A 26,504-nucleotide genomic window follows, 5' to 3' on the forward strand; every position below is an offset into this window, starting at 1 on the left:
GACAGCGGTGCCAGGAAAGAGGCGTCTAGATTGACTCGTTTTCGGACGTAGATGAGTTTATGACGCTTTTCAAAGTTGACGCCGTTGAGTTTGGCTACGAGATCGACTCCGCTGCGGCATTTAGCGCGTAATGATAGTGGCGCGAGTGGGTGTCACCGGCATCTCTAGTGCCCTAAAACCAATGCCCTGCAATGCCCCTGGGCTTCCCGTCACCAACCAGGGGCCGAAAACATGACCGTGCATGTAACTCTCCCTGTGCATTGGCTGTGGCCAATCGAATTACTCGATGCAGAGCTCCAATTGACCTTTCTCAAGCTTCGGCCACTTCAATTTGCATCTTGCGGTGACGCCCAAACGATATCGAGAAATGCCATACTTTTGTTCTGAGCCGAGTCTGTCTCTACTTCACTCACAGAGCAAAGCCCCGCCTAATTGAAGTAAGTCTTACTCCGCTCAAAATACGAATTACAGTGTCCCTAAAGCTGCTCAGGCAAGAGCTGAAATTTTAGACCAAAGAAAGACGGAAAGGGATCCATCTTATCACCCCGTGAGATTCTTACCCTGCACCATACAACGGAGCATTGAAGCCTCCTCTCTCGCCCCTCGCCTCTTGCCATGGACATCCAACTGCCGCCCGAGTTTCCCCAGTCGGCCGTCGACCAGTTCGACCTGCTTCGCGAGCAGGGTCTCCTCTTTTACTTTCCCACCGACGGCGAGGTTGTCCAGCACAATGGCTTCAACGTACTGTATCCTACTTCTGCCCCCGTCTTTGGCCTCTGTCGCTCTGCTCTAACTCGTCCAGTTCGAATTCAAGACGTCCCCGTCCATCGCCCGCAAACCCATCCTTGCCGCCGATGCTCCGGAGCGACGTGGCAAGGGCGGGCCCTTTGTCGATCCGGACCCGGCCTTCGTCGTGGCCCGCCCCGGCCCCGACCATGTTGTCGAGCTGAGCATGCACGCCATGATTCGTCCACACTATGTGCTGCACACGCGACTGTTTGCACCGCAGACGGACGACCTGGACGCTGGCGACTGGGCGGCGACGTGGGCCGTCATGGCTGCCATCCGGGACCGCGGCCACCAGCCGCCCATGATGATCTACAACTGTGGCTATGAGGGTGGCGCCTCCCAGGGCCACAAGCACGTTCAGGTGTTCACGGAGCCGGACCCGGGCTTTACTCTCTTCCCAGTCGAGGCGCTTGCTCTGGCCGAAAAAGCGTCCGGCAACAAGACAACGACAGCGTCGAGAGAGAACGCACCCATCGTCCAGCACCCGACCGTGCCGTTCCAGCACTTTGTCCAGCGCCTGACAGGACACATCACGCCCGACTACATCCTGGCCGCCTACCAGCGCTTGCTGGCGGAGGTGCGCCGCGCGCACAAGGAACACGTCGAACGGAAGCTGGCACAAGCCACGAACGGCACGAACGGGACCAACGGAGCCAACGGAGCCAACGGAGCCAACGGAACCAATGGCTACAAGACGCACAAGAAGAGCGCCAGCGGCACGCCCGGCCACAGCACACCTGCCCTCGACGACCTCCCTGAATCCGCGACGGCCTACAACGTCATCATGACCCCCGAGTGGATGTGCATGATCCCCCGGCGCCGCGGCGGCAAAGACGGCACCGGGGCCGGCTCGCTGGGCATGCTGGGCATGCTGTGGCTAAAGAACGCCAAAGAACGCGCGCACTGGGAAGAGCTGGGCATGACAGAACATTATGTGTGGATGGGTCTGCCGAGGTATGATCTCAAGTGAGTTTGCTGGCTGGAACGGAAGGCGCGGTGCGGACGGGAGGGGACCAATCGACAGGATAGGAAGGCGAGGATAAGGTGAGGCGGAAGGGTCGATGGAAGGCAACGACAAGGTGTGGGAAAGAACGACCGGGACATGAGGCATCGGAAAATCTTACGATATCACGACCTTTGAAATTCTACGCAACATTAGACAGGCTGGTCATTTCCAAAGACGGCACTAGACTCCTATACAATATACAGTTTATACTTTGTTTTCACATTTACGCTTTTCACGTTTTCTCTATTTTCAATTATAATGCACGAGGACGCAAAGAAGAATGACAATGTCTAGATTCTACATTCGGCCCCTTTTAAATATACAAGAAGACAATATGATAAAACAACATGCGAGAACAAAACAGAAGGAACAAAAACAATATTACGTAGGAAAGACTCTACTACAACAGGGCCTTCCACCGCAGATTGATCTGCTTCTTGGTCACAATGGGACGCAGCACAAACACACCCACCGCCAGCGCCGCCACCGTTGCCAGCATCGACAGCTTGCCGAAGCCCTTGTCGAGCAGGTCAAACGCCAGCGACGGCGCCACACGCGTGCCGAACACGTCCACACGACCAAACGCCAGCACCAGACTCGTCGACTCGACGTGCGTCGCTGCCGTCACGATCTGCTGGATGCCGAGCACGTCGCGCTCGTGCGACACCACAAGCCGCGGATCGATCTCGAGCTGCGGCGCGTACGGCACCAGGCCCTCCTCGGCCTCCTGGGGCGTAGCGGCGCGCCCAACGGGGCGCCGGGGGTCGAGCACGGCACCGACGCGAGGGAGACCCACGATGCCGTGCAGGCGCGGCACGTATGCCAACACATGGCGCACGCTGATGCCCTGGCGCGTCTGCGTGACAGCGAGGCTCGTCAGGCGCGAGCCGACAACCCAGGTGGCCGACGTGACGGCAGGCAAAAGCAGCGGCTGGCCGGCCGCGGTGTCCGACACCACCTCCAGGGGCTCCACAGCCGACGTGTTCTGGGCCGCGCTGCCGAGCACGCCGCGGTTGTTGGGCTCGGTCGACTCGTACATGTCGCTGACCGCCAGATGGTAGCCCTTGATGGTCTGGACAGCATCGCCGCCGATGGACACACGGTAGTCCGCAAAGTACGTGCAGAGGAACGTGTTTTCAAACAGCAGGCACTCGACGGGCTTTGAGCCGTCGACGCCATCGTACGTGGCTGACGACAGCAGCTGCCCCGAGACCGTGTCGAGCAAGAAGGTCATGAGCACGCCCGTCTCGTCGTTGATGGCGGCGACGACAGCAAGGTTCGGGTTGAGGTACTTGTAGAGCACGGTGCGGTCGCCCAGCACACGGCCAATCGACGCCACAGGGTCGTGCGCAGGACGTGTGGCCACATCCACAATGCGGAACTGCGGTGGTACCGAAAACGTCCAGGTCGTCTCCTGGGCACACGCATCGGGCGATGCCACGAAGCGCACGCCACGAATGCCAGCCGCAGATGCGTGTTCGCGAATGACAATGGACTCGGTGGGGCACTTGTCGACGGGAATGGCAGGGACGGAGCCGTCCTCGGGCACGGGCAGGAGATAGGGACCAGACGCGCTGTTGACCAGCACGGCGCTCGCCACGGCACCGTTCACATTGTCGTTGACAGTCGACACAATAATCTCGCCCGTCTGAATTTTGACGGCAACAGACTCGCCGGCGGTCGCACCGACAACCGTAGCCACGCCGTTCGCCTCATCAACGTAGATTTTCTGGACCTTCCAGGGGCCAGATGCGGTGTCGACTGCCTTTGCCGTCCACAGCACGGAACCGGGGCTGGCGGCGTCCAGGCCGTAGAGGCGGCCGCGGCGGGTGGCAAGGATGGCCAACTTGTGGAAACCGAAGGGGTCGGCAACAGGGGTGGCGTCGTCGGAGCTGGCGCCGCCAAGGATGCTGCGCAGAAGTTTTCCCGGCAGCGACTGCAGGAACGCCGGAAGGTGCGCGAGGTCTTCCACATGGCGCCGAACACGGTGCACATATGCCGCAAGCGGACTCTGGGCCTCTTCCTCCTCGAGAGCACGCACAAGCTGCTCGGATTCGGGACGATCGGCGAGGGCAGCAGCCACAGCGCCCGTCAGGCCTTCGGGACGCGACCAGGTACGCTGGCCGTTGTTGCGGATAAGAACCCAGTCCTCATCGGCCGTGAGCACGGCGGTCCGGACAGCATAGCTAATCTCGATACCGGCACCCGGGCGAGCTGCAACCTCGGCCGCTGCGGCGCCCGATGCATGCAGAGGAGCCCCTTGGGCAACGGGCCAACGGCCCAGAATGCCGTGCGAGACCGAGTTGAACAAAACGACCTCGTCGTCCGTGATGCGCGTAAAGTAGACAGCATCGGCGTCGGACGCAGTCACGGCGAAGGCGCCAGCACCGGGCTGCTGGGGTAGGTCGTACGCCTTTTGCACGGAACCCTTGTTCAGGTCAACGTGGTAGACTTGGCCGCGATGGGCGTCCGCCGTGCGCGTGTGAACAAGGAACGAAGGCGACGAAGACTGGCTGCGCAGGGCATGAACAATCACACTCTCTGTGCGCTCAGGCAGTGCAAACTCGTGCTTCTGCTTGGTGCCGAGCACGCTGACCTTAATCTTCGTGCGGCCACTGTCAGTCCAGGCCACGATGCCGCCGCCGACAAACAGGACGTCCGAAACGGCGTGGATGTCACTGGCAAGAGCGTGATCCTCAACGCGATGGCCTGTTTTTGCGTCCACAGCCAGGACCTTGAGACCAGTCGCTCCCGGGGCAATGCTGACGGCGTAGACCCGGTCGGCCGATGCGGCAATCTTGAGCGAAGGGTTGCCCGTATGTGTTTCGCGGTGCTCCCACACAACGTGGCCATCGTTTCCCGTCAGACGACGCAGCACAACGTGGCCGTCTTCGAGGAGGAGTGCCAGAACGTCTCTGCGAAGCGTAGCCGTGTCCGTGTCCACCTTGTCTGCTGCCCCGGCGACTGCGACATCTGCCACCTCGCCCGCAAAGTCCGCCCACCACACGCTCCGGCCCGACACAGCGTTCCAGGCATGCACCGAGTGGCCCAGGCCTGCGGCCAGCCAGCCCTCGCCCTCGACAGCCTCGACGTGGCCCTTTCCAAACGATGCGTCGGCTTTGGCAGCGTCATCGTCATTTTCGCCAAGCAGTTGCCGCCAGACGAGCGCGCCACTGCTCGGATTAACGGCGCCCAGCACGCCGACGTCGCTTAGTGTATAGAGTAGGCTCGCCTTGTCATCACGACGTGGGCGGTGGAAGAAGGTGGCGTCGCGCTGGGGCAGGCCAACGAGCTGGTGGTGGAAGTCAATGTCGCCGACTTGGTCCTTGTACACAATGGCGTCGACGGCGGCCGGCGCGGACGCGGCCAGCACCAGGAGTGCCAGCGCGCGGAAGGAGCGCATTGTCGCGGGACTGGGACGTTTTCGATGATACAGATCTGGACAAAAAAAAGGGAGGGATGGGATGCCGTCTCGCTTTCTATTCCATGCTCGAAAGGGGGCGGGGCAGATCGAGAATGGTCGTTGTATCGAGTGGCGGACCGCAATGCCGTCGGCAGGAAGGATGGATGAGGGGTCGACAAAGCCGAGGATAATTGGTTGTCGTCGAGATCAGACGTCGTGATGCGAGGACGTTGAGGTCGACTTGTCGAGGTGGATTGAATGAGGGAACGTAGCGCTTTAGCCTTACGTGATGCTATTCGCTGCAAAATCGACCAAGCCCCTGATATGCTGCCAGGCTCCTTCCCAATTGCAAGGCCGAGCTTGCCTAGCTTCGCGGAACGTCTGCAAATAATTGTGGGCCATTTTGCACCTGCATTTGGTATAACTGGAAGCCACGGCCGCTGTCGTCTCTGACTGTTTCTTCTTTTTCCTTCCTATTTCGTCTTTCTCTGACAACTCACGACATATTTTCTTCACCTTTTATTTCTAGCCACTCATACCTTCCTCTCTAACTCTCACAATTGCTGCACACCTTCCCTACTTGACTATATCTTCATGTTTACATAGCACCTGCTTTCCCTCCGCTCTTACCTTGCCAATCCCTTCCTTCCGTTCTTTCCTTCGTTGCTGCGTCTGCTACTCCCTTTCTTTGCCGACGTGATCCGTATTTTCCCCTGTATTTTTTATTCCACATTTTTGCTTCCACCTGCTGCGTCTTCTCTGCTACCCAAGAACGACAACAATTTGATACTGTCTACCTCCACGGATTCGGTTTCATCTTTCACATGCACCAGCGCCTGACCGATATTCGTTTCCGTCTACCGAACCGCTTGTCGAGATCCTCGAGACTTTCGTCTATCCCACCCAGAGGATGTACAGACGAGGCATCGAAACAAGGCGTGGAGTAACGCAAGGGCTACGTAAGACACTGAGAAACAGGCAGCTGATCCACAAGCAATTACGGACATGCTACGTGGGCCAAAACAATCTTGGGTCACACAGGGATGTGCCTACATTCAGTCGGACGAGCTGGACGAGGCATTTCGCCCGCAGGCGATGCACAGCAGAGGTCAAGCGACGAGAGTCCCGTAGGCGCACGATACGGTGGTGCATCGTCTTTTCAGGCGTCTCTTGGGTGATGTCTACATCGGAAGGACCACAAGGATCACAACGAGTCGTTACGAAGCGCTGCATATGCTTTCTGTGGTATGCATAATGACAAGTGTCGTTAAAGTGAAGACGAGCCATAAATACGACCTGGTTTTGTTGCTATGCGCAACAGAACCATATCGAGATTCATGCCCGGCCCTTTGGCTTATGAGGTTGCTTACAGTCGTTGTGCAAGGTTGAACACAACCACCTACGCTCCAGCCGAGTCTCGGTAGTTGCGTTGTCGTCATTTCTGTCGCTGTCTATTTTGTCCTTTGCCCGTCCACATTCGCTTCGCCTAGCATTATTTATGGCTCGTTCCTCAACCTCGCCTTCGGTGGATGTGTTGATGGTTCGGTGTTCGTCACCTTCTGTTGCCTTGAAACAACCTTCTGTGGAACAGGTGACAACAAAAGGCGCAAGGCTAAGACACAGGCTGGCATAATGCAACACGCATGAGGCTGATCAGGTCGCCAGAAGTCAACGGGGCACCGCATCGACGCCTTTGTCTTTCTTTGTGCACTGGGCGAAATATCATGAGACAGCCTTCATCTTACTTTTGAGTATGTCTCCTCCATACGAGGACCCCATCGCCTGCTTCTCCATTTGATCAGACATACCAGTTCATGTGCTTTTCCAATAATGTGACTGAAACCTCGCGAGTTCTGGCCAGATTAAGGCGTCCATGCCGGCATGCCTCCTGCAGCCATCCCAATATAATTTCCCATGTGCTTTTTTATCCTGTTCCATCCGGCCGCCAACTTGCTTTTTGTTGAGCCACCACATTTTGTCAATCGTGCTGCTCATCTTCCATCTACAATGTGCATTTTTACATGCCAAATTTTGCTTTGTGCTAAGGCTTCCCATATGACGACATATCCAGCCGCTTGACAACACCCTCCTCATATTAACCTGCGCCGGCCCCATTTCCAGGAAATGTCAACCCGCGCATCTCCTCCCTCTTTTGCCTTGCATCCCTTCAGAGCCCCCAGTCAATGTAGACACCATGAACAAAAAATTGGCAAGAGTGTCAGACCAAGGTCGAATCAGCTGGATGCCCAGATGGTCTCAAATGGCGCATCCGAGCCATCACCTTCTCTGCTTCTCTCCCCATCCCTTTTTGTTATCTACAAATAAAAGGCCGAGAATGGATGATCTGTCCAATGAAGCATGCATGCTGCGCGGAGGTTCTCGAGTGCATGGGTGGTTTTCAATCTGGGGAGACTACAAGCGTCCAGAGCCAATCATTTTTGCACTTTTGGTCGCCTTGTGGCAACCCGTTGATGTTTGCATACAGGCTTTTTTTTCCCTCGCACTTTTGTGGGAATAGCGGTCGGATGCGTTGATTGGACAATCATGTGCCTACAGTGATTTTCTGGGCGCAAGCTCTTCTTGACAATCGAACAACCAACAAGGCTTTCTGAGATACCGACCATGACTTGACATCTTGAACTGGTAGACCCAAGAGAAGAAACTTGGACGGCTGGTTGCCTGGTTGACTCAGGATAGAAAATGGTGACGGCGACACGGCTGTCTCGGGTGGCCGCCGAAGCTTTTGACAAGGCTGACCTTAGTTTGTGCCGGGCGTCAAGCCAACCATCCCAATTCGTTTCCGAAAAGCGCTGAGGCAGAACCGACAGCATGACTCTTTCTCATTTTCTTTCTTTCTTTCTTTTTTTGGCACGTCCAAGGCCAATGATTCTATTCTTGGGATCATCGTCCCTGGTCATGCCAAGTCATCATCACAATCACAATGAAAACACCGCTGTGTGAAACGACACACACGGACCGCCACTCCTGGAAGAGGAAGATACGACCCGTTGCGAGAAGGTGAGATAATTTCTGACATGGCAAAAGCGGCAGAGACACCGAAAGTGTGTTTATTTTGAGAAAAGTGCACTTTCGTTTCTGTTGGCAGCATGACCCTTCCTCGAGTAGCCAATGATATTCTCATCCCTACGGCGGCCCTCCCGCTCCGACTCCGCCAAACGAAATTCGGCACGCAAGACAGAGGATTCAGCGATCAGTCCGGGTCTTTCAATGCAGACTCAAACGAAAAAAGGGATGTTAAGGCGTTGATCAAGGGACGCATATCAAAGAAAAAGCAGACAAGCGGTGTCGCAAAGGCGTCTACTTTGGCCGCCTTGTTTCGAACTGCCCGTTCCCTACAAAATTGTCTGTTGGTACCCGCGGGAATATGACGCTCAGATGCAGGTCAAAGAGAGCGGAACAAAACGGAACCGAAAGAGGAAGTCTCGATCTTTCACTATAATTATGAAATAAAACAGAGCGTCGTACAAATTGTGTCCGTCGATAAACAACAAATAAGGAGCAACCAAGTAAGTAAAAAAAAAGATGTGTCGGCATTGGACGACGGCTGCTAAGAATTTAACATGAAAGTAAGAGGACAAAGAAGTGAATTAAAGTCCCAAGTCGACAAGATAAAAAAGAAACTATATACGATTCCAATTTCGTTATCAAAGCTTTCATTTCGAACGACATTAAAATGAAAGAAGCACATAGAACCAGCAACTCTCACAACTTGCATCGTCCGGCTAAGACTGTACAAGTGCAAATTAGTGCATTCACACATCGAGAGGCAGAACTTGCTAAGAGCTGTCGTCGCTCCGTGTTACACAATATTGTCACAGTTTCAGCGAATAGGTGGGTTAATAAAGGTATGTGTGCTTTTGAGGCAGCATTCGCAGTTACGGATATACTCGTACGTATGCAATACAGAGCAAACGTGCAACATACTGTTATCCAATTGAAGTGTATTGTTTGGCTATGTGACTCACCTATGAAGCGGAAAGTGTATAGGTCTCAGCATAAGTTCACTTTCACTTCGTCTTAAGACGTGACGGCGTGCTTGCTCTTGAACCTTCGAACGCAGAGATTGTCGGTTTTTCATTTTTATTTTATTTTATTTTTTAAAAAATCCGTCGCTTCCTTTGCGGCCCAAAATTTTCATCTTACGCAAAATCAAACAAGTCGCACTCATTAATAACTACGTTTTATATCTTGGAAATTTATGACATAAATTCCCGTATATGGATACAATATCGGGTCTTGCTCCGTTACAAAAAAAAAAAATCAAAAAAAAATCGTGCGTGCCATTTTACGACCCGTCTGACTCTCAGCTAGACGCCTGTTTAACAAGCCCTGCCATGTCATTCGCAGCCTCACTTTTGACGTGCAGCACGTCGACATGGTCGTATCACACAGACACCCCACAAGCTCGCGTTTCCATCAGAAAAATCTCGGCACACCACCAGGCAAATAATCCTTGGGTATTTTATATGGCATAGTGCATAGCACAAGACGATTAGTACGACTTTCCCAAACGCCTCTGTTGTTTGCTTGTTTGCTTCCTCTTTTGTTTTTGTTTGGTCGTTGAACGTTGCGATTGGGCATCAACAATTTCGGGCCGGAGGTGATCCGTCCGGCACTTTGCTGTCCAATGTGAATACGCAGACACCGAAAGCATGGCACTGTGGATCTGCAATTCAAACGCTCATGTTGATATTCCCCGGTATGTCTTGTCACCCCTCGTTATTGATACCCAACGCCCTTGCCCCCCCTTTTGTATTCGAGAATCTTCTAGTTTTGTTCTGGTTACGGGCCTATCCGCCTTGCTATTCAACCGGACCTGTTCGTCTATTACGTTGCGGCCACGTATGAGATCGAATTCCCGATTTTAAAATGCATGCAACTGCCTCTCTGCATCTGACTAAGTTTGGGCGACCACCAGTCGATTTCGCATCGGCAGTGGGCCCCGACATAGCAAGAGCTGAAGAAAACAATCACACAAGGCGAGGTTTTGCTGGGTGGTGTCAATGCAAAAACTGCGAGGCAACAAGTGAGTGATGTAGCTGCCTGTATGCAAGGCACCGGGCTGGATAACTTGCCGACGGCGTGTGCTTTGTAAAAGGCTGTGGGCCATGTCGTGGCCGTACCTTTTCGTTTCGTCTTTTATTTTGCTTCCCCTGTTCGTGTTCGTGATACGACTTCCGCTTCTTTTGCGGTGTCTGGTTCGCAAACCTTTCTGCCCAGCGAACAACACGAACCGCGCCCCGTGTTATATCATCTGTACCCTAGCCGCCGTGTCGTGTCGTGGTCTGCTGTCAAAAAGTGAAAACATTACAACATCAAAACAAGGCGAGCCCATGGTGTGCGTCCACTTCATAGGTGATAAGATAGTCTCCTCTTCGCTGGCCTGGCCTCTGACAAGGTGGCCACATAAGGAGGCCGAGGCATACCCGGCCTCGAGAGAAGGCCGACAGCTGGCACTTTGCCCATGCCCTGCTCAACTGGTCAGCCTTTTATGGAGGCTACGCCTTGTGCATGGCATTGAATCTGCCAAGGTCGGTGCCTTTGAGCTTGAACATGGTCGTGGCGACTTCTTGCCGCGTTCCTGCGAGATCTGGCGGCCAGGCCTCGCGACTTTGCGCCTCGGGAGGCAGCTTGTGGCTTGATTGTCAGGTAGTCACGTAGCCAGGCCGCTGTGCTCCGTAGGCATCGATGGCTTGCGTCCTGAAGCGATTCGTACGTTCAGCTGTGTTGGTCAGCCATGCCGGGCGGCCGCTGTGGCGAGTGGCGGTGTCTGTTCCGCCTTTGACTCAATCACGTGACAAATATCTGAAGGGGAGGGTCCAAGTAAACGGAGGATGTGGAAAACGGTATCGCTTTGGTACGGTTTTCGACGTACAGGCTGAAAATGGCGTCCAATCCAATCCTTGAGCATTGCGCCCACTGGCCGCATGGACGTGCAGTTTGCATTAATCATCTTGCACGTTTACGATGTACGGCGGTTCAGCGCTTTGGCCACTCAAGCTCCCTGCATACAGGGATATTGGGGACGCAATGTGACTGGTCAATTAGAGCGGAACCATGATTTGATATACTTAGGTGCTTGACAGAGCCGCAGTCTAGTCCAGTCCGCACGACAATGCGAACCAAACTGCGGCCGGGACCTTGCGAACGCATCCAATCTATAAATGCATCCAGACATCACTAGCCGTCCGTTCTGCCAGGAAGTGTGTCAACCCCATGCCGCATTTTACTCTTTGCGATACAGCCTGCCCGTCCCTCTATTCAGCTGTTGTTTTCTTAGACCGTCAAATCCGCGAAAATCAAAATCCGACAAATCCAACAGATTTGCCGGAATCCATGCCCAAATTCCGAGGTAAGTCGACCTGCAACCAGAAGCCCGGCGCTCGCACCAGGCACGCCTCATCCCTCATACAGCAAATGAGCAAATGGGTTTCGATCAGTTCCTCGACCGATGCCAGCCAGCTCTTGGCCAGTTTCATTTTCTCGGCGTGTTCGCCGTAGTTTTGCGTTTCCCCTTGACACATGCTAACTTTTGGCCACCACGCAGTCGCACCATCCACCACAGATATCAGTATTCCAACAAGCAGCGCTCCAAATGTTGCGTCAGTCGTCCAGTGAAGGCAGCCAACCGCCGCCTGATTCGCAGAACTCAGACTTGTTGGGAAATGGGCGACACAAGCAAGGCTCGCCACCACTTGCGCCTCGACATGACAACGCGCAATACAGGGGGACGGCAGGCAGCGACTCTGGGGCTCATCACGGATTACAACAGCAAAAACCGTTATTGCCATTGGCGGGAGACTCCAAGCACTCCCACAGGCACAGTTCAAGCTCGGCCAGCCATGTGTAAGCTTTTTTTTTCTTTTTTCTTTTTTTTTCTTGACGTTTTTGGTCGTTCCTCCCCGTTCCGTGCAGTCCCCGTCTGGCCCGCCCGCTGTTTCCTGCATTGCGGCTCTTGCATGTGCTCAACGGTCGTTCCTGCCTCTTGCCTTCACGACTTCACTTGTTCCTTCCGTTTTAAAGCATAACCTCAGTACTTGCTTTGACCTACCACAGGCAGGCAACCATGACAGACCTGTATTCCCCCTTTTCTGTCTTTTTTATCTAGACACGTTCTTTTCCATCCTCGTCCATCACCATTGCTAACATTGTCGTTCTTTTGCAGCAAGAGACCACTTCATGACATCCACCGACCAGCATATAAGAAACAGAGGTCCCAGAAGTCGCCGTCGGAATCTGCCGCGTCCGACGTTGGTGTTTTCTCCCCTGTTGCCTCCCCAGCCTCATCCCCACCAAACACCGACACTCTGCTTTCGGCATCCTATCCTACCATTGACTCAGCCGCATCGACTCCCGCGTCTACCTCCTCTGGACCACCTGCGGCCTACGCACCGTCTGCAGCGTCTACCGTTGTTCCCACAGAATCGGCACATCCTAGGCACCCGGAGATGCAGACGCCAGAAGGGCCATTCGAGCCGCAACCGCACGACCTTGCAGGCGGCAACCCTGCACCCCTCGCGCCAGCTCCACCAACCAACGCCATCCATCCAGAACATGGCCAGGAACAAGGCATTGTCGAGAACAAGAACCTCGGCCTGCACCACCAGCAACTACAGCACCCGCCCAGCCAGCCTGGGCACAGCACCGCAACTACTGTTATTGGTCCCCATGGATCAAACCATGCTTTCTCGCCAGCCAGCCACAACTATGGGCCAGGCCACATCCCACAGACGTCTTCGGTGAACTCCTCTTCAACGTTTATACCGATTAATAACGCAACGACACAATCTCAACATACCGAATCTCCCACAACCTTCTTAAATAATTCGGAAAGCCAAAACCATGCAACCTCGCATCCCCCCCAGCAACCCGCTGTTTCTTCACAAACATCATCCGCTGCACCGCCGGCTCAATCTCCGCAAAAGGCCGCACAACCTACCATCAATCCAAAATACCATCCGAACGTTTCGAGCCGTGGAAGCGCACCTGGTGGACCCGGTTGGGCAAGGGAACCAGGGGGTGGTGGCGCCGGCGTACTTGCTGCACCATCCCCGAACAAGCCCTTTGGCGCACCTGCTGCCGGTCCAACACAGCCACATCAACGAGCTGGCTCGTTTCCTTCCAACCCCCCGCATCCACAGTATGGCAGCAAGACGGCGCCACAATCGAGATACCCAAATATAGAGTTGCAACCAAAGACACGGCCCATTACGCTCACGCAACTGGTCAACGAAGTGAAGGGAATTTATGTCGGGCTTGCCATGGTCGAGTCCAAGTGCATTGAGATCGACAGCGAGTCCAGCGCCATAGATCTACAAGTCAAACTGGATGATGGCCAGTGGCAGGCTCTATTGAATTTGCACAGGACGCTCTTGCACGAGCATCATGACTTTATGCTTGCGTCTCAGCATCCCTCGGCCTCGCCTGCACTCCGCCGCGTTGCCCAAAAGTACGCGATCCCAGCCCGTATGTGGCGTCATGGTATCCACAGCTTCCTCGAATTACTACGCCACCGTCTTCCTGAATCTCGCGAGCACATGATTACGTTTATTTATATGGCGTACTCGATCATTGCGCTCTTGTATGAGACGGTCCGCACGTTCGAGGATACCTGGGTCGAGTGTCTAGGCGATTTGTCGCGTTATAGGATGGCGATCGAGGACGATAACCAGCGGGTGCGTGACACCTGGACGAACGTGTCCCGGCGTTGGTACACTCTGGCTTCGGACCGTGCTCCAACGACTGGCAGACTCCACCATCACCTTGCCATTTTGGCGAGACCGTATGTTGTGACGCAGCTCTACTTTTACGTCAAAAGTCTTTGCACGCCTATCCCCTTCACCTCTACGCGCGAGTCGATTATGACACTCTTAGACCCCGTCTTAAACAATGCCACCCAGCATGTCCCGCCTATTGAGCTGGCATTTATCAAGGCCCATGCGATTTTATTTAAAAATGGTATGAAGACGACGCCTGACTTCCGGCCCACCGTCGGTGACTTTGTCGCTGGACTTGACGATCATATTGCGTTATCGTCTCGGACCTGGGTCGAAACCGGCGTGTATATGGCCATTGTGAACAGCTGCTCGTTGCTTTCCTACGGCGGAGACGACAATGTCCTCATGCGTATTTTACACGATGAAATGTATCGCAGTGCCATGACAGGTGCTCCAACAGACGCCGCAGTGGATGTACCGATGGGCAATGTGCAGCAACCCGAGAAGAGTATTGATGAGCGAATGGCTGTTGATCCTGAGATCGTGCAGGCTCTCGAGCCAGCCCAGAATCTTGTGGCTGACATTGACCGCGTTGTTTTGGCCCGCGTTGGTGATGCGAACTGCCACGGCTACATCCACGCGCGCCTTGTGTGGATGCTATGCTTCGCGCGCATCCCAGAGGGCATGGCTTACCTCGAAAAAACATTTCCTTGGGAGCCGCTTGTAGTGACACTCAATAATATGCTCCTGACCAGTCCGCGGTACGACAGGATCGAGCGGGATGTGTTTATGGAGCCACAAGTCGATCGAAAAGCCGAGGAGGAGAGGCGGATCCAGGAGATTCAATTCAAGCAACAGCAACAACAACAAGCCGCCGCGGCAAACGGCGACAACAGCCCCTTTGTCCCAACCGAACCTGTCAACACCAACGTCACATTCGAGCCCCCGCCGCCAGTCCGCAGTGATGCTGACAAGCCGCTGCCTGACGACTGGTACCTGCGTGGTCTGTTGTGGTCCGAATACAACTACCCGCAAGGCTGGTTCGCGAACATGGATTCCGCTGATGAGGACGAGCGGCTGATGGAGTCTTCCTCGACGCGCCTGACCCGAAAGGAGCGCGTCCTGTGGATGGCCTGCCAGCTCGCGACGTTCAATAGGTGGATTTCGTACGACGCGACGGCTCACAAATTTTCCGTGATGGACGAGTTTCGCGATCCACTCGAGGATGAACCGGCCCAAGACGATCTGGATTTGGACACGGCCTCTCCGGTGGCGGGTGATGCTAGTATGGAGGATGACGTGGGAAACGGTGCGCCCAAGGACAAGGGGAAAGGCAAGGTTCTACCAGGGACTGTCCTTGAGGATGATGACAATAGTGATACGGCCGACTTTGACAACGACAATGACGTTACGGACGAGGTGAATTTCTCGGACATGGAAGGTATGGCAAGGGCCAAAGTGGCACGTTTCGGCAAAGAACCCGACGAACCACCCTAACAGATGGGAGGGTGGGCGGGCAAACAACAACTGTCAACGTTCAGGTCGGCGAGGGGGAGGGAATTTGGTACGCTGGCATCGGTCGGCTGCGTTTTGTTTTAAATGTGCATTTACATGGTGGCGCGGGGCATTGCATTTATTTGTTTTGGGTTATTTTGTTTCCAAGCAGAGCGCTTCATTTTCTTTATCTCTTCAGATTTACTACTGCCCATTTACCATATCTCTGTCTCGAGGACCAGGGAATTACGGTTTGCATAATACAAAAATTTCAAATATATTTAGTTCCACATGACGAACTTTGCAGGTGCACGCAAGTGAATCACTTTCAGTAAACGTGCTGTTGGCGAATGAAAATATCTCTCCAAAGGAGATTTGTCCCATGACATAACTTGGGGAGCAGATATCCGGACGACAAGGTTCCCGGTGTGTCACCATTTTGTGATTACCCCAGAATTACCAATCGTATGGAGCCTGCATGCACAAGTCGATCCTGGGGTTCGATCTGGCTCGGGCCTGTTGTCCCGAGGTGCAAATAGCCTTTGGTGGTTCTGAAGGAAGGATCGACGGGCCGGCCCGTCGAGCGAAATTGTTGTGGTGGGGAGCCACCGAACATGCCCCGGCTCGTTTTGTGTACGTCTTTTACAGCCAATCGTTTCGACCTACACGACGGCGAAATTCGCACGTCTTTTCGGTTTCTGGCAGAGTATGGCGATTTGTGAATGAAAGTCACGCCAAAGTCGTGGATTGTATCGACTAGCAGCAAATCGAAAATCGGGTTCACAAGCCAACAGCTTCATGTCACAGCCGGTCAACAGTGATGTTATCAACGGCCACAGCGACAAGTGGGCTGCCTGCCATTGTATAGTCGAGTACACGCACGAGTGTGTATAATCGGTCTGGAAACGTGGCTGATCTCTTATGCAAACAAAGGAAAAACAGCCGCGTATGCGTAGGAGAGGCACATCAAGTACTCTGCATACATCTCTCAAGTAGCAACTTGCGTTGGCACTGATTTCACTGCTCTAATCCATATATGAGAGTTGTTGTAGCCAATCATTTAGCTGCCGTCTCTGCCACCTCATGTTTGTAGTTCTGCAAGCCAGCACTTCCCCTCTTTTGCGTAGACGAGCTGAAAATCGAAACCTTCTTAGTTTGCCCATATGTTGCCAAGTGAGGGGGGAAAGTGAGGACCGTATGCGGCTGGAATTAGCGAGACATATTGGGAAGGTGGAAGACATGGCAAGGTTGTATAGTTTCTACGATAAAACGATGTGAAGTAGGATAGTCAGAGTATATTGGTGATCTGAAGGAAACGTAAAAGGTGCACGACGCTTGGGAGAGAATGAAGCTGCTGGCAGTCTGGCGACGAGCTGCGCCGATGGTGTCATGTGCACACAGTACAAGACGTACTCCGCAATCCTGCACGCGAGTTTACCGCCGGCCCCCAACTTCTGTCTCTCTGTTTCCCTCCCTCTCTTTACATTTCAGCCGCTGCTCTCTTGACTCTGAAAGCCCGTCCTCGGCCTCTGGATCCCTCTATATCTTGTCATGGTCGCCACCGTGGACGACATATTGGGTGTGTATTGGTGGAGCTTACGCAAGGCGCGCTGTTCCGTTCGAAAGAAGACCTATCCGAGAAACTATATGATATTCGCAGCACATGTAGACATATTGGGCCAGATTTGATGCATCCATTTCTTTCAAACGCCCCCACACTGGTCTGGGTACATTTTTGTCTCGAAGAAAGACACGTCTGGTACCATAATGCGGACATTAGATGCTCGACTCCCTTCGCCGTGCATCAATAGCGCCCATACTTGGCCGCCACCGCAGGCCGCAGCAGGTCTTTCAAATGGGCCGAAGGAGAAAGGGGCCAAATCAGGCGTGACGTTGAGAGCGTGGCGACGGGAAATACCATATAGTTCTCTGGATGCGGCATAGCCGCTCATGCTGTGTTGCATGAGAGTTACCATTTCCGTTTTCATTTTCTGTTTCTGATGTTGTCCTAGCATAAATCTCAGATTCTCACGAGGCTGGCGGGTCGAAAAGAAGGCTCCTGCACCACACCACCGCAAGTACCGTAGCACAACCACCCATTCTGCTTTCGCTTTGTACTGAAAAAAAATCTCGGAAGAGAATCACGGTGTGATTAAATATATTGAAAAATCATGTGTGTCGTTTGGGCTAAAAAAAAAGATCAAAACGCAAAAGAAAAGTGATAAGAGTGGGATTCGAACCCACGCCTCTTGCGAGACTAGCAAGTTCACGTTTTGGATCCGAATCCGGAAATTCGAGTCCAGAACCTGAAGCTAGCGCCTTAGACCGCTCGGCCATCTTACCATTCGCTCATGTTATGGACGGGACGGAGTTGGTCTTATATTGGCAGTTCCCAACTTGGCTTCAGTGACCATGGCATCTCACGATATTGATCTACTTTTCCTACGCAAACATGTTCTACGACAATAGGAATATTCTCACTGAAGCTGTACTCTATCGTGCCTTGTCCGCTCCCAAGCATAATGGCAGCCCCTTTGTACAACAGTGCAAGACTGGCAGGGAAGCGGTTTTCCGTACACAAAAGTGGACTGAAAAGTGCACATTTTGCAGCCTTGCAGAGAACATGTGTATGAATTTCTGGCTTGATTACTCTTTTCGGATATCGCGTACCGTAGCGACTATATTCGCTTTCTTGTATCCGTGCGTCGTATGAGGACACATTCTTTTGGTCTATTGCCTCGGTGCCTTTCTCGTGCTTATTTACTACAGCGTTTTTGGCCACTTTCGGTTCACCGTTTCAAACTGTTTGCTTCAATGATTTATCACAGGATGGCGCTGTGTATGTCGTGCTCGCTAGACGGTCCGTAACGGACTCCACGTTGTTTAAGCGAATTTTGCTCGGTAATCGAGACCAAATTAAACAATTCGAACCGACAAGGCTGGGGTGCAAGGCACACAGGCCATACTCTACCCATGTCTTCTTTCTGAGAAACCTTTCTCGATTAGGTCACCGTTCAGGCGCGGTCCCGTTGTAAATTGTTAATACGTTGTATTCTGTAGTACAGCCAGACTGGCCCTGGCCTGTCCCACGGTTTCTGGTTGACTAACGGTTCTCGAAGTATTTGAAATTTCAAAGCGCCTCGCTGCGAATCCAAGACCGGCTAAAACTTTGACCGGGCGTAAAAAGGCGTCCGAATTCCTTTGGAAGAACTCGGTAAGCCGTCAAACTCCGCAGTTGCTGACGACAGCCTTATTTTTAGCATTCTGCAACTGCCAACGGCGTCCGGGGTTTATTCATCCCACTGCGCCCTGTCCGACGAAGTTTTTGCTCTTCATGTTTTTCTCTCTGTTTTTCTCTTTATAACAAGATTGAAAAAAGTGGGAGGTACAATCGTCCTCAGAGCTCTCAGACGGTATGAAAAGATGCGGCTTTGTGATGCGAAATTGCGGAACCTTTACCAAAATAGGACACAACTTGTGGGTTGTTGGTTGGACGCCTGTGCGGTCTAGCGGCTGCCTTCCTACCCTTGTTTCTCCCCTTTTGCCTGCTATCCGTCCGTTCCTATGGGGCACGGACGTGCGGCAGCCTTTTTCGTCTTTCGTGTTGCTTTGGAAGAGATCCTCTGAGACAAGGCGGCGAAGATCACCGGTAAAGTGCCGACGAGACATCGGACTCTGGCCAATCCAGACGCTGCTGAGCCTCGACACATACCTCGCATGGAATTCCACGAACCCTTCGCTTTCTTCGGTTCACAGTGGCAAGGGAGTGTCGCACTATCCCGAATGCACTTGACCCCACAGCCAACAGCATCCTCTTCTACAACAACCTGAACAGGCTGACCATTTTGCAATGACTTTGCTCCGCAATGGAAGAAAATAAACTTTTCGCCACGCGGGACCCGTGCATGTCTAATTCGGTGCGTGACACTTCCCATTGTCTCCGAGTTTTCGCTAACCCGCCCGGCTGCCTGCAAGGATTACAGGCGTCCGCTTTTTTTTAGCTGTTTCGCCGAGCCCGTCATATTACTCGATCAAGGCCTTTTCAGCCAGAGGTAAGAAATCCGATATGCGGTGAACGGGGACATCGAATTTGCACATTTCATTGCTCATTGCCTGCCCGTTCACATCCTTGTCAGCCAGGGCAATTTGGCTCCACGACCACATTGCCAACTTTGGCTCGTCTCATTTTATTCTTCCTCCTCAGGAAACCCCCACATGTGCAATGAACGGACTATGTCCAATTTGAGGCCCTAGGACCATGCACATATTTTTTGATGGTGCTACTAAAGTGAGAGTACAGTGAGGAGATGCTGCAAGGTGCTGACATCTTGACCTCTCCTTGCCTAGATGGCTGCCTGCTGCAGTCCTCATTCGTTTGGAAACAACAGTACTCAAGATTACGGGGCACCAACTGCTGAAGAATTCACGCGAGTCAAGAGCCAGTGATAAATAACAATTTCCGGTGCTTTTTGATGTACTCGGCGAATGAGAATGATGAGAGTCTGCGGAAACCGTGACTGGTCAATGACAGGCAACTCATTGGATACAAATGAATTTCATCAGCGCTGAGCACACACCATTCGTTCTTTTCATATTGTCTGCTTTAGGCAGCACTCCGAGGAACGAGATACGCCAAAAAAGGTACCGTGGCTATCAGATGCTGATGTTTCCAACAACCAGTGCGTCGTCCCGTTCCTCTTTCTTCATTTCTGTGAGTCACAAATAAGTTACAAAGACTGCAAGAATCTCAGATGCGGCACATCAGCCAAACATTCAAGAGGAAAGCATGGAACCCCGTTACTTCTTGGAATCCAGTGAGTTGGCTGAGCTATTGGCCAGTTCGACCGTTGGGAGAGAGGGCACCACTGGTGAACCTGTTCCATGGTATGGGGGAGGTCTTACTAGTTGTTTGACAGTAAGACACTGAATGTAAAACACGATGCATAGACCAGTACCTCGAGCGCCGCCCTTCAAGTGCGGGATACCCTACACCGCTAGTCACTGCAAAACAGTAAAATCACCATTCGGGTACGACGTTCTCCATAAATGCAGACGGAAATATGCATCCGATCATCGGTGCAAGGGGACGTCAGAGCGGTAGAGCAAAGAAGAAAGGAGGCGGAGGGAAGTGAGGACAAAATAAACAACGTGGGCAGGGAAAAGAACAGGAATGGGCGGCCAGAAAAGACATGGGACAAAATAAGAACTATGATACGGAGTACTTAGTATCAACTCAGCCTCCTAAGAGAAAGTGAAAATATAAATCAAGGAAATTAAAGAAAAAGGGAAAAGACGAACAACGTCGACGTGGTCGAGACATGCCCAAGCCGGCTAGTCCTTATGACGCCCATTGACACGTCTGCCTAGACCTCTTTGATAGCATGAGGGTGAAAAAATAAAAAAAATAGACACCTTGTGTCCCAGAGCAGTCGATGCCCACAGCCTTGTCGTTCAGCTAATAATAATAAAAAAAAGGCGTCGAGAGTGGCCACTGCTTTGATGAAAAGTGTGTCACCGGGCCACGAGACCGATCAAGCGTCTACCGAGACTGGAAGCAGAGACAAATCATATCATCGGAAACATGTTGTCCAGACACCCACCCAGGCGTCAAGACATAGGACTGACCGCCTCATTCGAGAGAATAAGAAATAAAAAAAGGCGTCAGGAGTGGAGCGTACTCTCAAGCAGACTATTGGAACTACGCCGGGCCCCCGGCGGGGAGAAGTGGAAGGGTTGAAGGAGGTAGGAGCAGGGGAAGGGAAGTAAGGAGACTTGATCCTAACGGAGCCAGGTCCAACTCGGGAAACCGTTCTGGAATCAGATTGGAAAATGGACGTGACATGGCGAGTCTGGTGGGTGGCAATTTCTTACAGACTCGTACAGTTTTTTTTTTCTTTTTTTAAAAAATAATAATAATAAGGTAACTAAAATGCATGTGAAGAGAAGACGTTGGAAAGAGGATGTTGTGGCTGTTGCACCGAGGGCCAAGCACGCGATGATCTCCCAACTAGGGACCATCGTATTTGTTTTATTGCAAAGGAGAGGACGTCATAGTACCTGCCGGGTTGGCCAAGGTTGAAATAGGAGCCCTCAAGCATGGGTATGCCGAAACGGTGTGTCGATCTCGACTTGGACAAACGGAGGAGCAGCAGGCGTGGGTCTCAGCTTGTGAAAGAGGGCGAAAAAAGGTGCTACACGAATTTCTTTTTTTTTTCTCTCTTTTTTTAAAAAAAGAAAAATATGATAAGGCGAGAGAAGAAAAGCAAGACATCAAGACAAACGTAAATACTGCGTGTCCTCATTACGTGCTCTTGTCACAGGCAACGTTGCGAAAGGAGGCTGTCCTTCCAAAAACCGCTGCAAGGCCAATAGTCTCGTTCGTAAAAGTACGTACCCGTATTCGTCCTTGCCGGTCCGGCTTGTGATAGGTTGAAGAGCGAACCAAGCATTGGGAGTCGCTTTGATCGCCACAAGCAACCATCCAGCCTTTCGCCACCAATGTATAAATCAAGCCATGCACCCCATTACTGGCTTCGGTTGCCCCTTTTCAGATCAAACACTGCCCCGTCCATTGCCAGCTTGGTTTGTTTTTCGCTTCTCTTTTTTTCAGCTTGGTTTCTTAATGCACATCTGAAATTCATTTTCAGCTCTGTGATTTATTTTTTTCGTCAAATCATCTCCCCTCTCCCAGGTTCGACGTTCGAAATTCCATGCGTCTCAAACGTCGCCCAGTAATTACCTAAAGCCGACCGACCGCAATGGTTCTCAGACTGGCACATTCAGCATGCTGATGACACCACCAATTGACAAAGTCGAGGAACAACATGCCACGCTTCGGCGTGCGCGAAATCGTGGGCTGCAATATTCAACCCCAACTGCGCCATGGAGGCGAACTCCCACGGGACGAACGAGACGAAAGTCCATAAGCCTGGTTCATTGAAAAAGACGCAGATAAAAAAAATTCTATTTCATATCCTCTTGACAATATTTCCGCCATCTTGAGAGTTCCAACATCTTTTGAGGTTGATCTTTCGTTCTTCTTTAACCTGTTATGACTTACCTTCTTTCTTTCTGCCTTCTTCTTTCTTTTTTTTTTCTTTCTTCTTCTTTTTTTTTTTTTTTTTTTTTTTTTTTTTTTTTTTTTTTTAAACTATGCTCAATTGCGCCACAGTCAGTTCTTGTCGACACCAATATCTCGGCGCGGGTCGCCCCGCTACTCACTTACAAGCGGAAGGCGGCAAATTCGACGCTTGTTTTACCTCGTATTTCGTCTGGCTTTATCTTTGCTTGCGGATGTCATCCAAAATGCAGAGCGCGTCTCATGATGCTCTTCTTTTTACTACTTCTTCTTCCTCCTGATAGAGGCCCTACAGTCATCCTACCTCATTGTTGGCTGTCTTTATTCCCGCTCTCCCGTTTGTCTCCCTTGCATTGCTCCTTCCTTCCGTTGCTCCTTTCCCCTTTTACACCTGCTCCTTCTTCATTGTCGCATCGCCATTAAACACCTATCGGTCTTTCCCATATCCGGAATTGTCACAAATGCGACACCAGGGTAGCACAAATCACACTGACTCGCATTTGGGTGACTCCAAACTCAAACGCAGTGCATTACCCGATGGACATTGCGGCGGTAAGTCATTTTCCCAATATTGATGTGTTGTCGAGTAAAATTTCAGGACAAATCTGGGAGGCAGGACAGCGGAAAGCAGAAAGGAAAATGATTTCCTTTCGTTTTCCCCTTTTTCATTCTTTTTAAAGACAGCTGGCGGTTTCCCGTGGAAATGAAACCGACAACAAGCAACAAGTCACAGACAACACAGCAGCACATGTATCCCTTCTTCATCGGCCGCCAATATCACACGCACACTGGGCTGCAAGCGGTTTGCCATGTGGCTGGCGGAAACAGTTCGACAAAACATACAAACTGCAACGCGCCGACTCCTTTGTACGAGGAGATTGGCGGTGACCTGGCCATCCGAGGACTCCGAGCTGACAATTAACGACGACGAAGGGTCAGGTCGTGCTGACGGGAATAATTATTCGTTAGGCATTTAGCGTTGCTACCGCTTTTGTGTCTTTCGTAATTAGCCGCTTGCCCCCTTTCCACCTGCCTCTTTCTTCTTTCCTCTTTCTTTTATTTTTATGTTTTCTTCTTTCTTTCTATTATTCAATCTGTTTCTTGCTAAACATTCACCTATTCACCAGTGTGTCGGCCCGATTGGGATATCCCCTTTTCTTGTTCTCCCGTCATTGGACGACCCGATCATTAATCCTGCAGGAATGTCCTCACCAACTTATGCTCGAGACGTTACGGTTGGGCGCTTGGGCATCAACCGCACAATTCTTGAAATCCTACACATGGCAAACATCAAATCTTGTTTATGGGACATTAAAGCTGACCGACGAAATATTAATTGTGAGTGATTCGAGAACTAAACTAAACACAAAACAAGAGATGAGAGGGGCAAAGGGCATACAGTCGCTATGACTGAGAATAGGGGAGGACATGGTGAGAAATATTACAACTGAAACAGGGGGCTAATTGAGAGAAGTATAAATAAGGAAAATGAAGAACAAACAAACAAACAAACAAACAAACAGGCACACACAAGGGGGAAACAGACCGAAGAAGGAGCCGTTGGTTTGACGGCTGAATTGTCGGCTGTGTGCATGTCCCTAACCATGCACTCGCGGTTCTGAATCGTTCCTCTCAACCTCTTTTGAGAAGGGGATTCAAACGGTGCTCTTACATGATCAATGTAAAAAGCTTTCCGGGTCACAAAACCCCTTTCCTTTGTTCTAGAAATTATCGTCAAGATTGACGAAAATTTTCTTTTCTTTCTTGGTTTAGCTTGGAGATTTGCGGCGAGCTATCGCAAGCCCTGCGTCGACGATACGATCCTGGCGTCATGGGTATCAAGACACACGTAGCGTGCGTCTTGATGCCTTCCAATACCGAGAGATGTCTTTTGCGTGTCCCATATTACATGGAATGGAAAGCGGCAAGGAGAAGAGGAGGAGCGGGAAAAGAAAGGGGTGGAGAAAAGAAAAAGATAAAGAAAAAAGGGGGCAAAAGCAAATACATGAGTGGCCACAGCAAGATGCTAGACCGTGGTAAGTTGAAATTTTGTTGTTCCGTCGTCGTTCCGTCATCCTTCTGTTTTTCACCCTCCCAGAGCTTCGCACACATGCCAACATCGCTTCGCCGTTTCATGCGGCACTGCCGATCCGGCAACTGGTCACCTTTGCAGAGGCGTTGCATTGGCATGGGTGCTGCATGAGTAGTGTTTCACCCCACAAAACGTGAAGTGCCGTCATCATTAGTTGCCACTAGGTCGGCTCGAGCCGAGCTTAGCGGAAACATGGTGGTGGCAATTGTGGGTCTCTGGTCGCATAAAGAACCTTCACGAACGATGGACAACTGCCGAATGGATGATCAAGAGCGATGTCCAGAGGACCGATGACCGGATGACCGATGACCGGACGACTGATTGCCAGAGAGCCGGCGGCCGGATGACCTGTGACCGGGCCGATGACCGGACGGCTGATGACCAGAGGAGCGATGGCCAGACGACTGATGGCCAGAGGACCGGTGACCGGATGGCCGTTGACTGGACGGCTGCTGACCAGAGGAGTGACGGCCAGAGTGATGGTCAAGGCGGCGGTTGGAGCCCTGCAGCTCAAATCGGTCTTGCCAGTTTGACGGCCGGGAAAGCTCCATGCTGGCCAACGTAGCAGCACGGTCACCTTCCCGGATCTGCCCTGCTATCAAAAGCTCATTTTTAAAAGCATCTTCCGGGGAGACAGTCTCTGTGTCACTGTATGCTCTATTCAACACCAAAACGAGCAAGAAGATGGTTGTTAGCCGATGTGATTCAAGAAACCGTGCATTTCTTATCAAAGTGGTGAACAGTGAGGTAGGTTGCACAATTTTCTTTTGTTTTCGTCTCTCCCGCCCCCCTTTCCAAAGTGCAACACTTCTGTTGACGACTGCCTCGCTTTACCATCTTGCCCACCCATCTCACAGTTATCAATTCCAGGAAAAGCGAAAATGAAATTTCCCGAGACTTACTTCTTGTCGCTATAGAACGGCGCGTAATAAAAACTCATGGAGCAGAGACCGCAACCCGGATCAGGAATGCGGTGTGAACTATGCTGGTCGTCGAGCTCCTGCTGGTGCATTTGCAAAGTCGCATCGTCGAGCTGCAGTGCCAGTTGCGAGGCCTCATGCAAGGTGACCAGGTGCTCATACTGTTCGTTCTGCTCTTCAACCGAAGAAGGAGCCGTGTCGTGGATGGAACCAAAGTCGCTTGACAGCGCAACTGAAGTGTCGGCTTCCGAAATTGTATCGAGCTGATAGTGTGTCTGTGTGTCTTCTGTGTTCTTGTTGGAGTTAGCCCATATCCCATGTCTTCATTGCCAGGTCTTTGGCGTTGTTTGAGCAACCATCTTTGAAACTGTCACGAGAAGACTGAGTGATGACGGCTTCTAATGAGGGTACAACCGACGACCCAAGTGGGACATATGTCTGTTGGTCGACGCGTTTTTCATGGAAGGGTGCTGGGAAGAAGACGTCTCTCTGACGCCACCATCATATTGTCAAGCGACACGGCGGCATGCTCTCGTCGATGTGCCATTCCGGCCATAGCGGTGTCAAGATGACACCACCGTCTTACCATCGACGTGTGTAGCAATCCGTGGCTGAGATATGCTATGGGTGGCTAAGACAACATAATGGAAACACTTAGACGTACCTGAAAAGCAAGACCAGGGGAGGTACCAGCGAGGCCGTGCAGGTCTGTTTCGTTGCTGATATCCATGTCGAAGTGATTTGGATGCTACGACACTTTGATACTTTGATGCTGGATAATGAGGAGTGATGGGTGATGAGGCGTGATGAAAGGAAAAGTGAGAACGGGGATGCACTTTCGACAAGGAAGACGGAGGAAAGTCGAGAGGAAGGAAGCCTTTTATATTCCCAAAGCTCCTCAGTCGGGACCAATCCGTGGTAGAAAATGAGGCGAGCTGGCACGGAGGGCTAGCGACGACAAAAGAGAAAACAGTCAAAGGCGAA

The 26,504-nt window shown here is 51.9% G+C and overlaps 5 protein-coding genes and 1 non-coding gene across 6 annotated transcripts; 3 read left to right on the top strand and 3 right to left on the bottom strand.

The window, feature by feature from the left end:
* Positions 1–615: 615 nt before the first annotated feature.
* SPBR_01831 (5-p-4-tetraphosphate phosphorylase) lies at positions 616–1,759 on the top strand (the record flags this gene model as incomplete). The annotated part of the gene is made up of 2 exons (XM_040760141.1): positions 616–741; positions 803–1,759. 2 exons carry the CDS (start codon positions 616–618, stop codon positions 1,757–1,759), a joined length of 1,083 nt encoding a protein of 360 aa, XP_040619624.1.
* Positions 1,760–2,195: 436 nt separating this feature from the next.
* SPBR_01286 (uncharacterized protein) lies at positions 2,196–5,198 on the bottom strand (the record flags this gene model as incomplete). The annotated part of the gene is made up of 1 exon (XM_040759597.1): positions 2,196–5,198. One exon carries the CDS (start codon positions 5,196–5,198, stop codon positions 2,196–2,198), a length of 3,003 nt encoding a protein of 1,000 aa, XP_040619625.1.
* Positions 5,199–13,480: 8,282 nt separating this feature from the next.
* On the top strand, positions 13,481–15,433 carry SPBR_01487 (uncharacterized protein; the record flags this gene model as incomplete). Its single annotated transcript, XM_040759797.1, has 1 exon — positions 13,481–15,433. The coding sequence occupies one exon, from the start codon at positions 13,481–13,483 to the stop codon at positions 15,431–15,433; it is 1,953 nt and encodes a 650-aa protein (XP_040619626.1).
* A 2,216-nt stretch (positions 15,434–17,649) lies between these two features.
* On the bottom strand, positions 17,650–17,773 carry SPBR_09521. Its single transcript has one exon. It is a non-coding gene; the product is annotated as a tRNA-Leu (tRNA).
* A 7,089-nt stretch (positions 17,774–24,862) lies between these two features.
* Positions 24,863–25,165, top strand: SPBR_09101 (uncharacterized protein; the record flags this gene model as incomplete). The annotated part of the gene is made up of 1 exon (XM_040767227.1): positions 24,863–25,165. One exon carries the CDS (start codon positions 24,863–24,865, stop codon positions 25,163–25,165), a length of 303 nt encoding a protein of 100 aa, XP_040619627.1.
* A 333-nt stretch (positions 25,166–25,498) lies between these two features.
* Positions 25,499–26,250, bottom strand: SPBR_01996 (uncharacterized protein; the record flags this gene model as incomplete). Its single annotated transcript, XM_040760305.1, has 2 exons — positions 25,499–25,795; positions 26,185–26,250. 2 exons carry the CDS (start codon positions 26,248–26,250, stop codon positions 25,499–25,501), a joined length of 363 nt encoding a protein of 120 aa, XP_040619628.1.
* Positions 26,251–26,504: the final 254 nt, after the last annotated feature.

Source organism: Sporothrix brasiliensis (assembly GCF_000820605.1).
Source record: "Sporothrix brasiliensis 5110 chromosome Unknown Cont18, whole genome shotgun sequence".
Lineage (NCBI taxonomy): Eukaryota > Fungi > Ascomycota > Sordariomycetes > Ophiostomatales > Ophiostomataceae > Sporothrix > Sporothrix brasiliensis.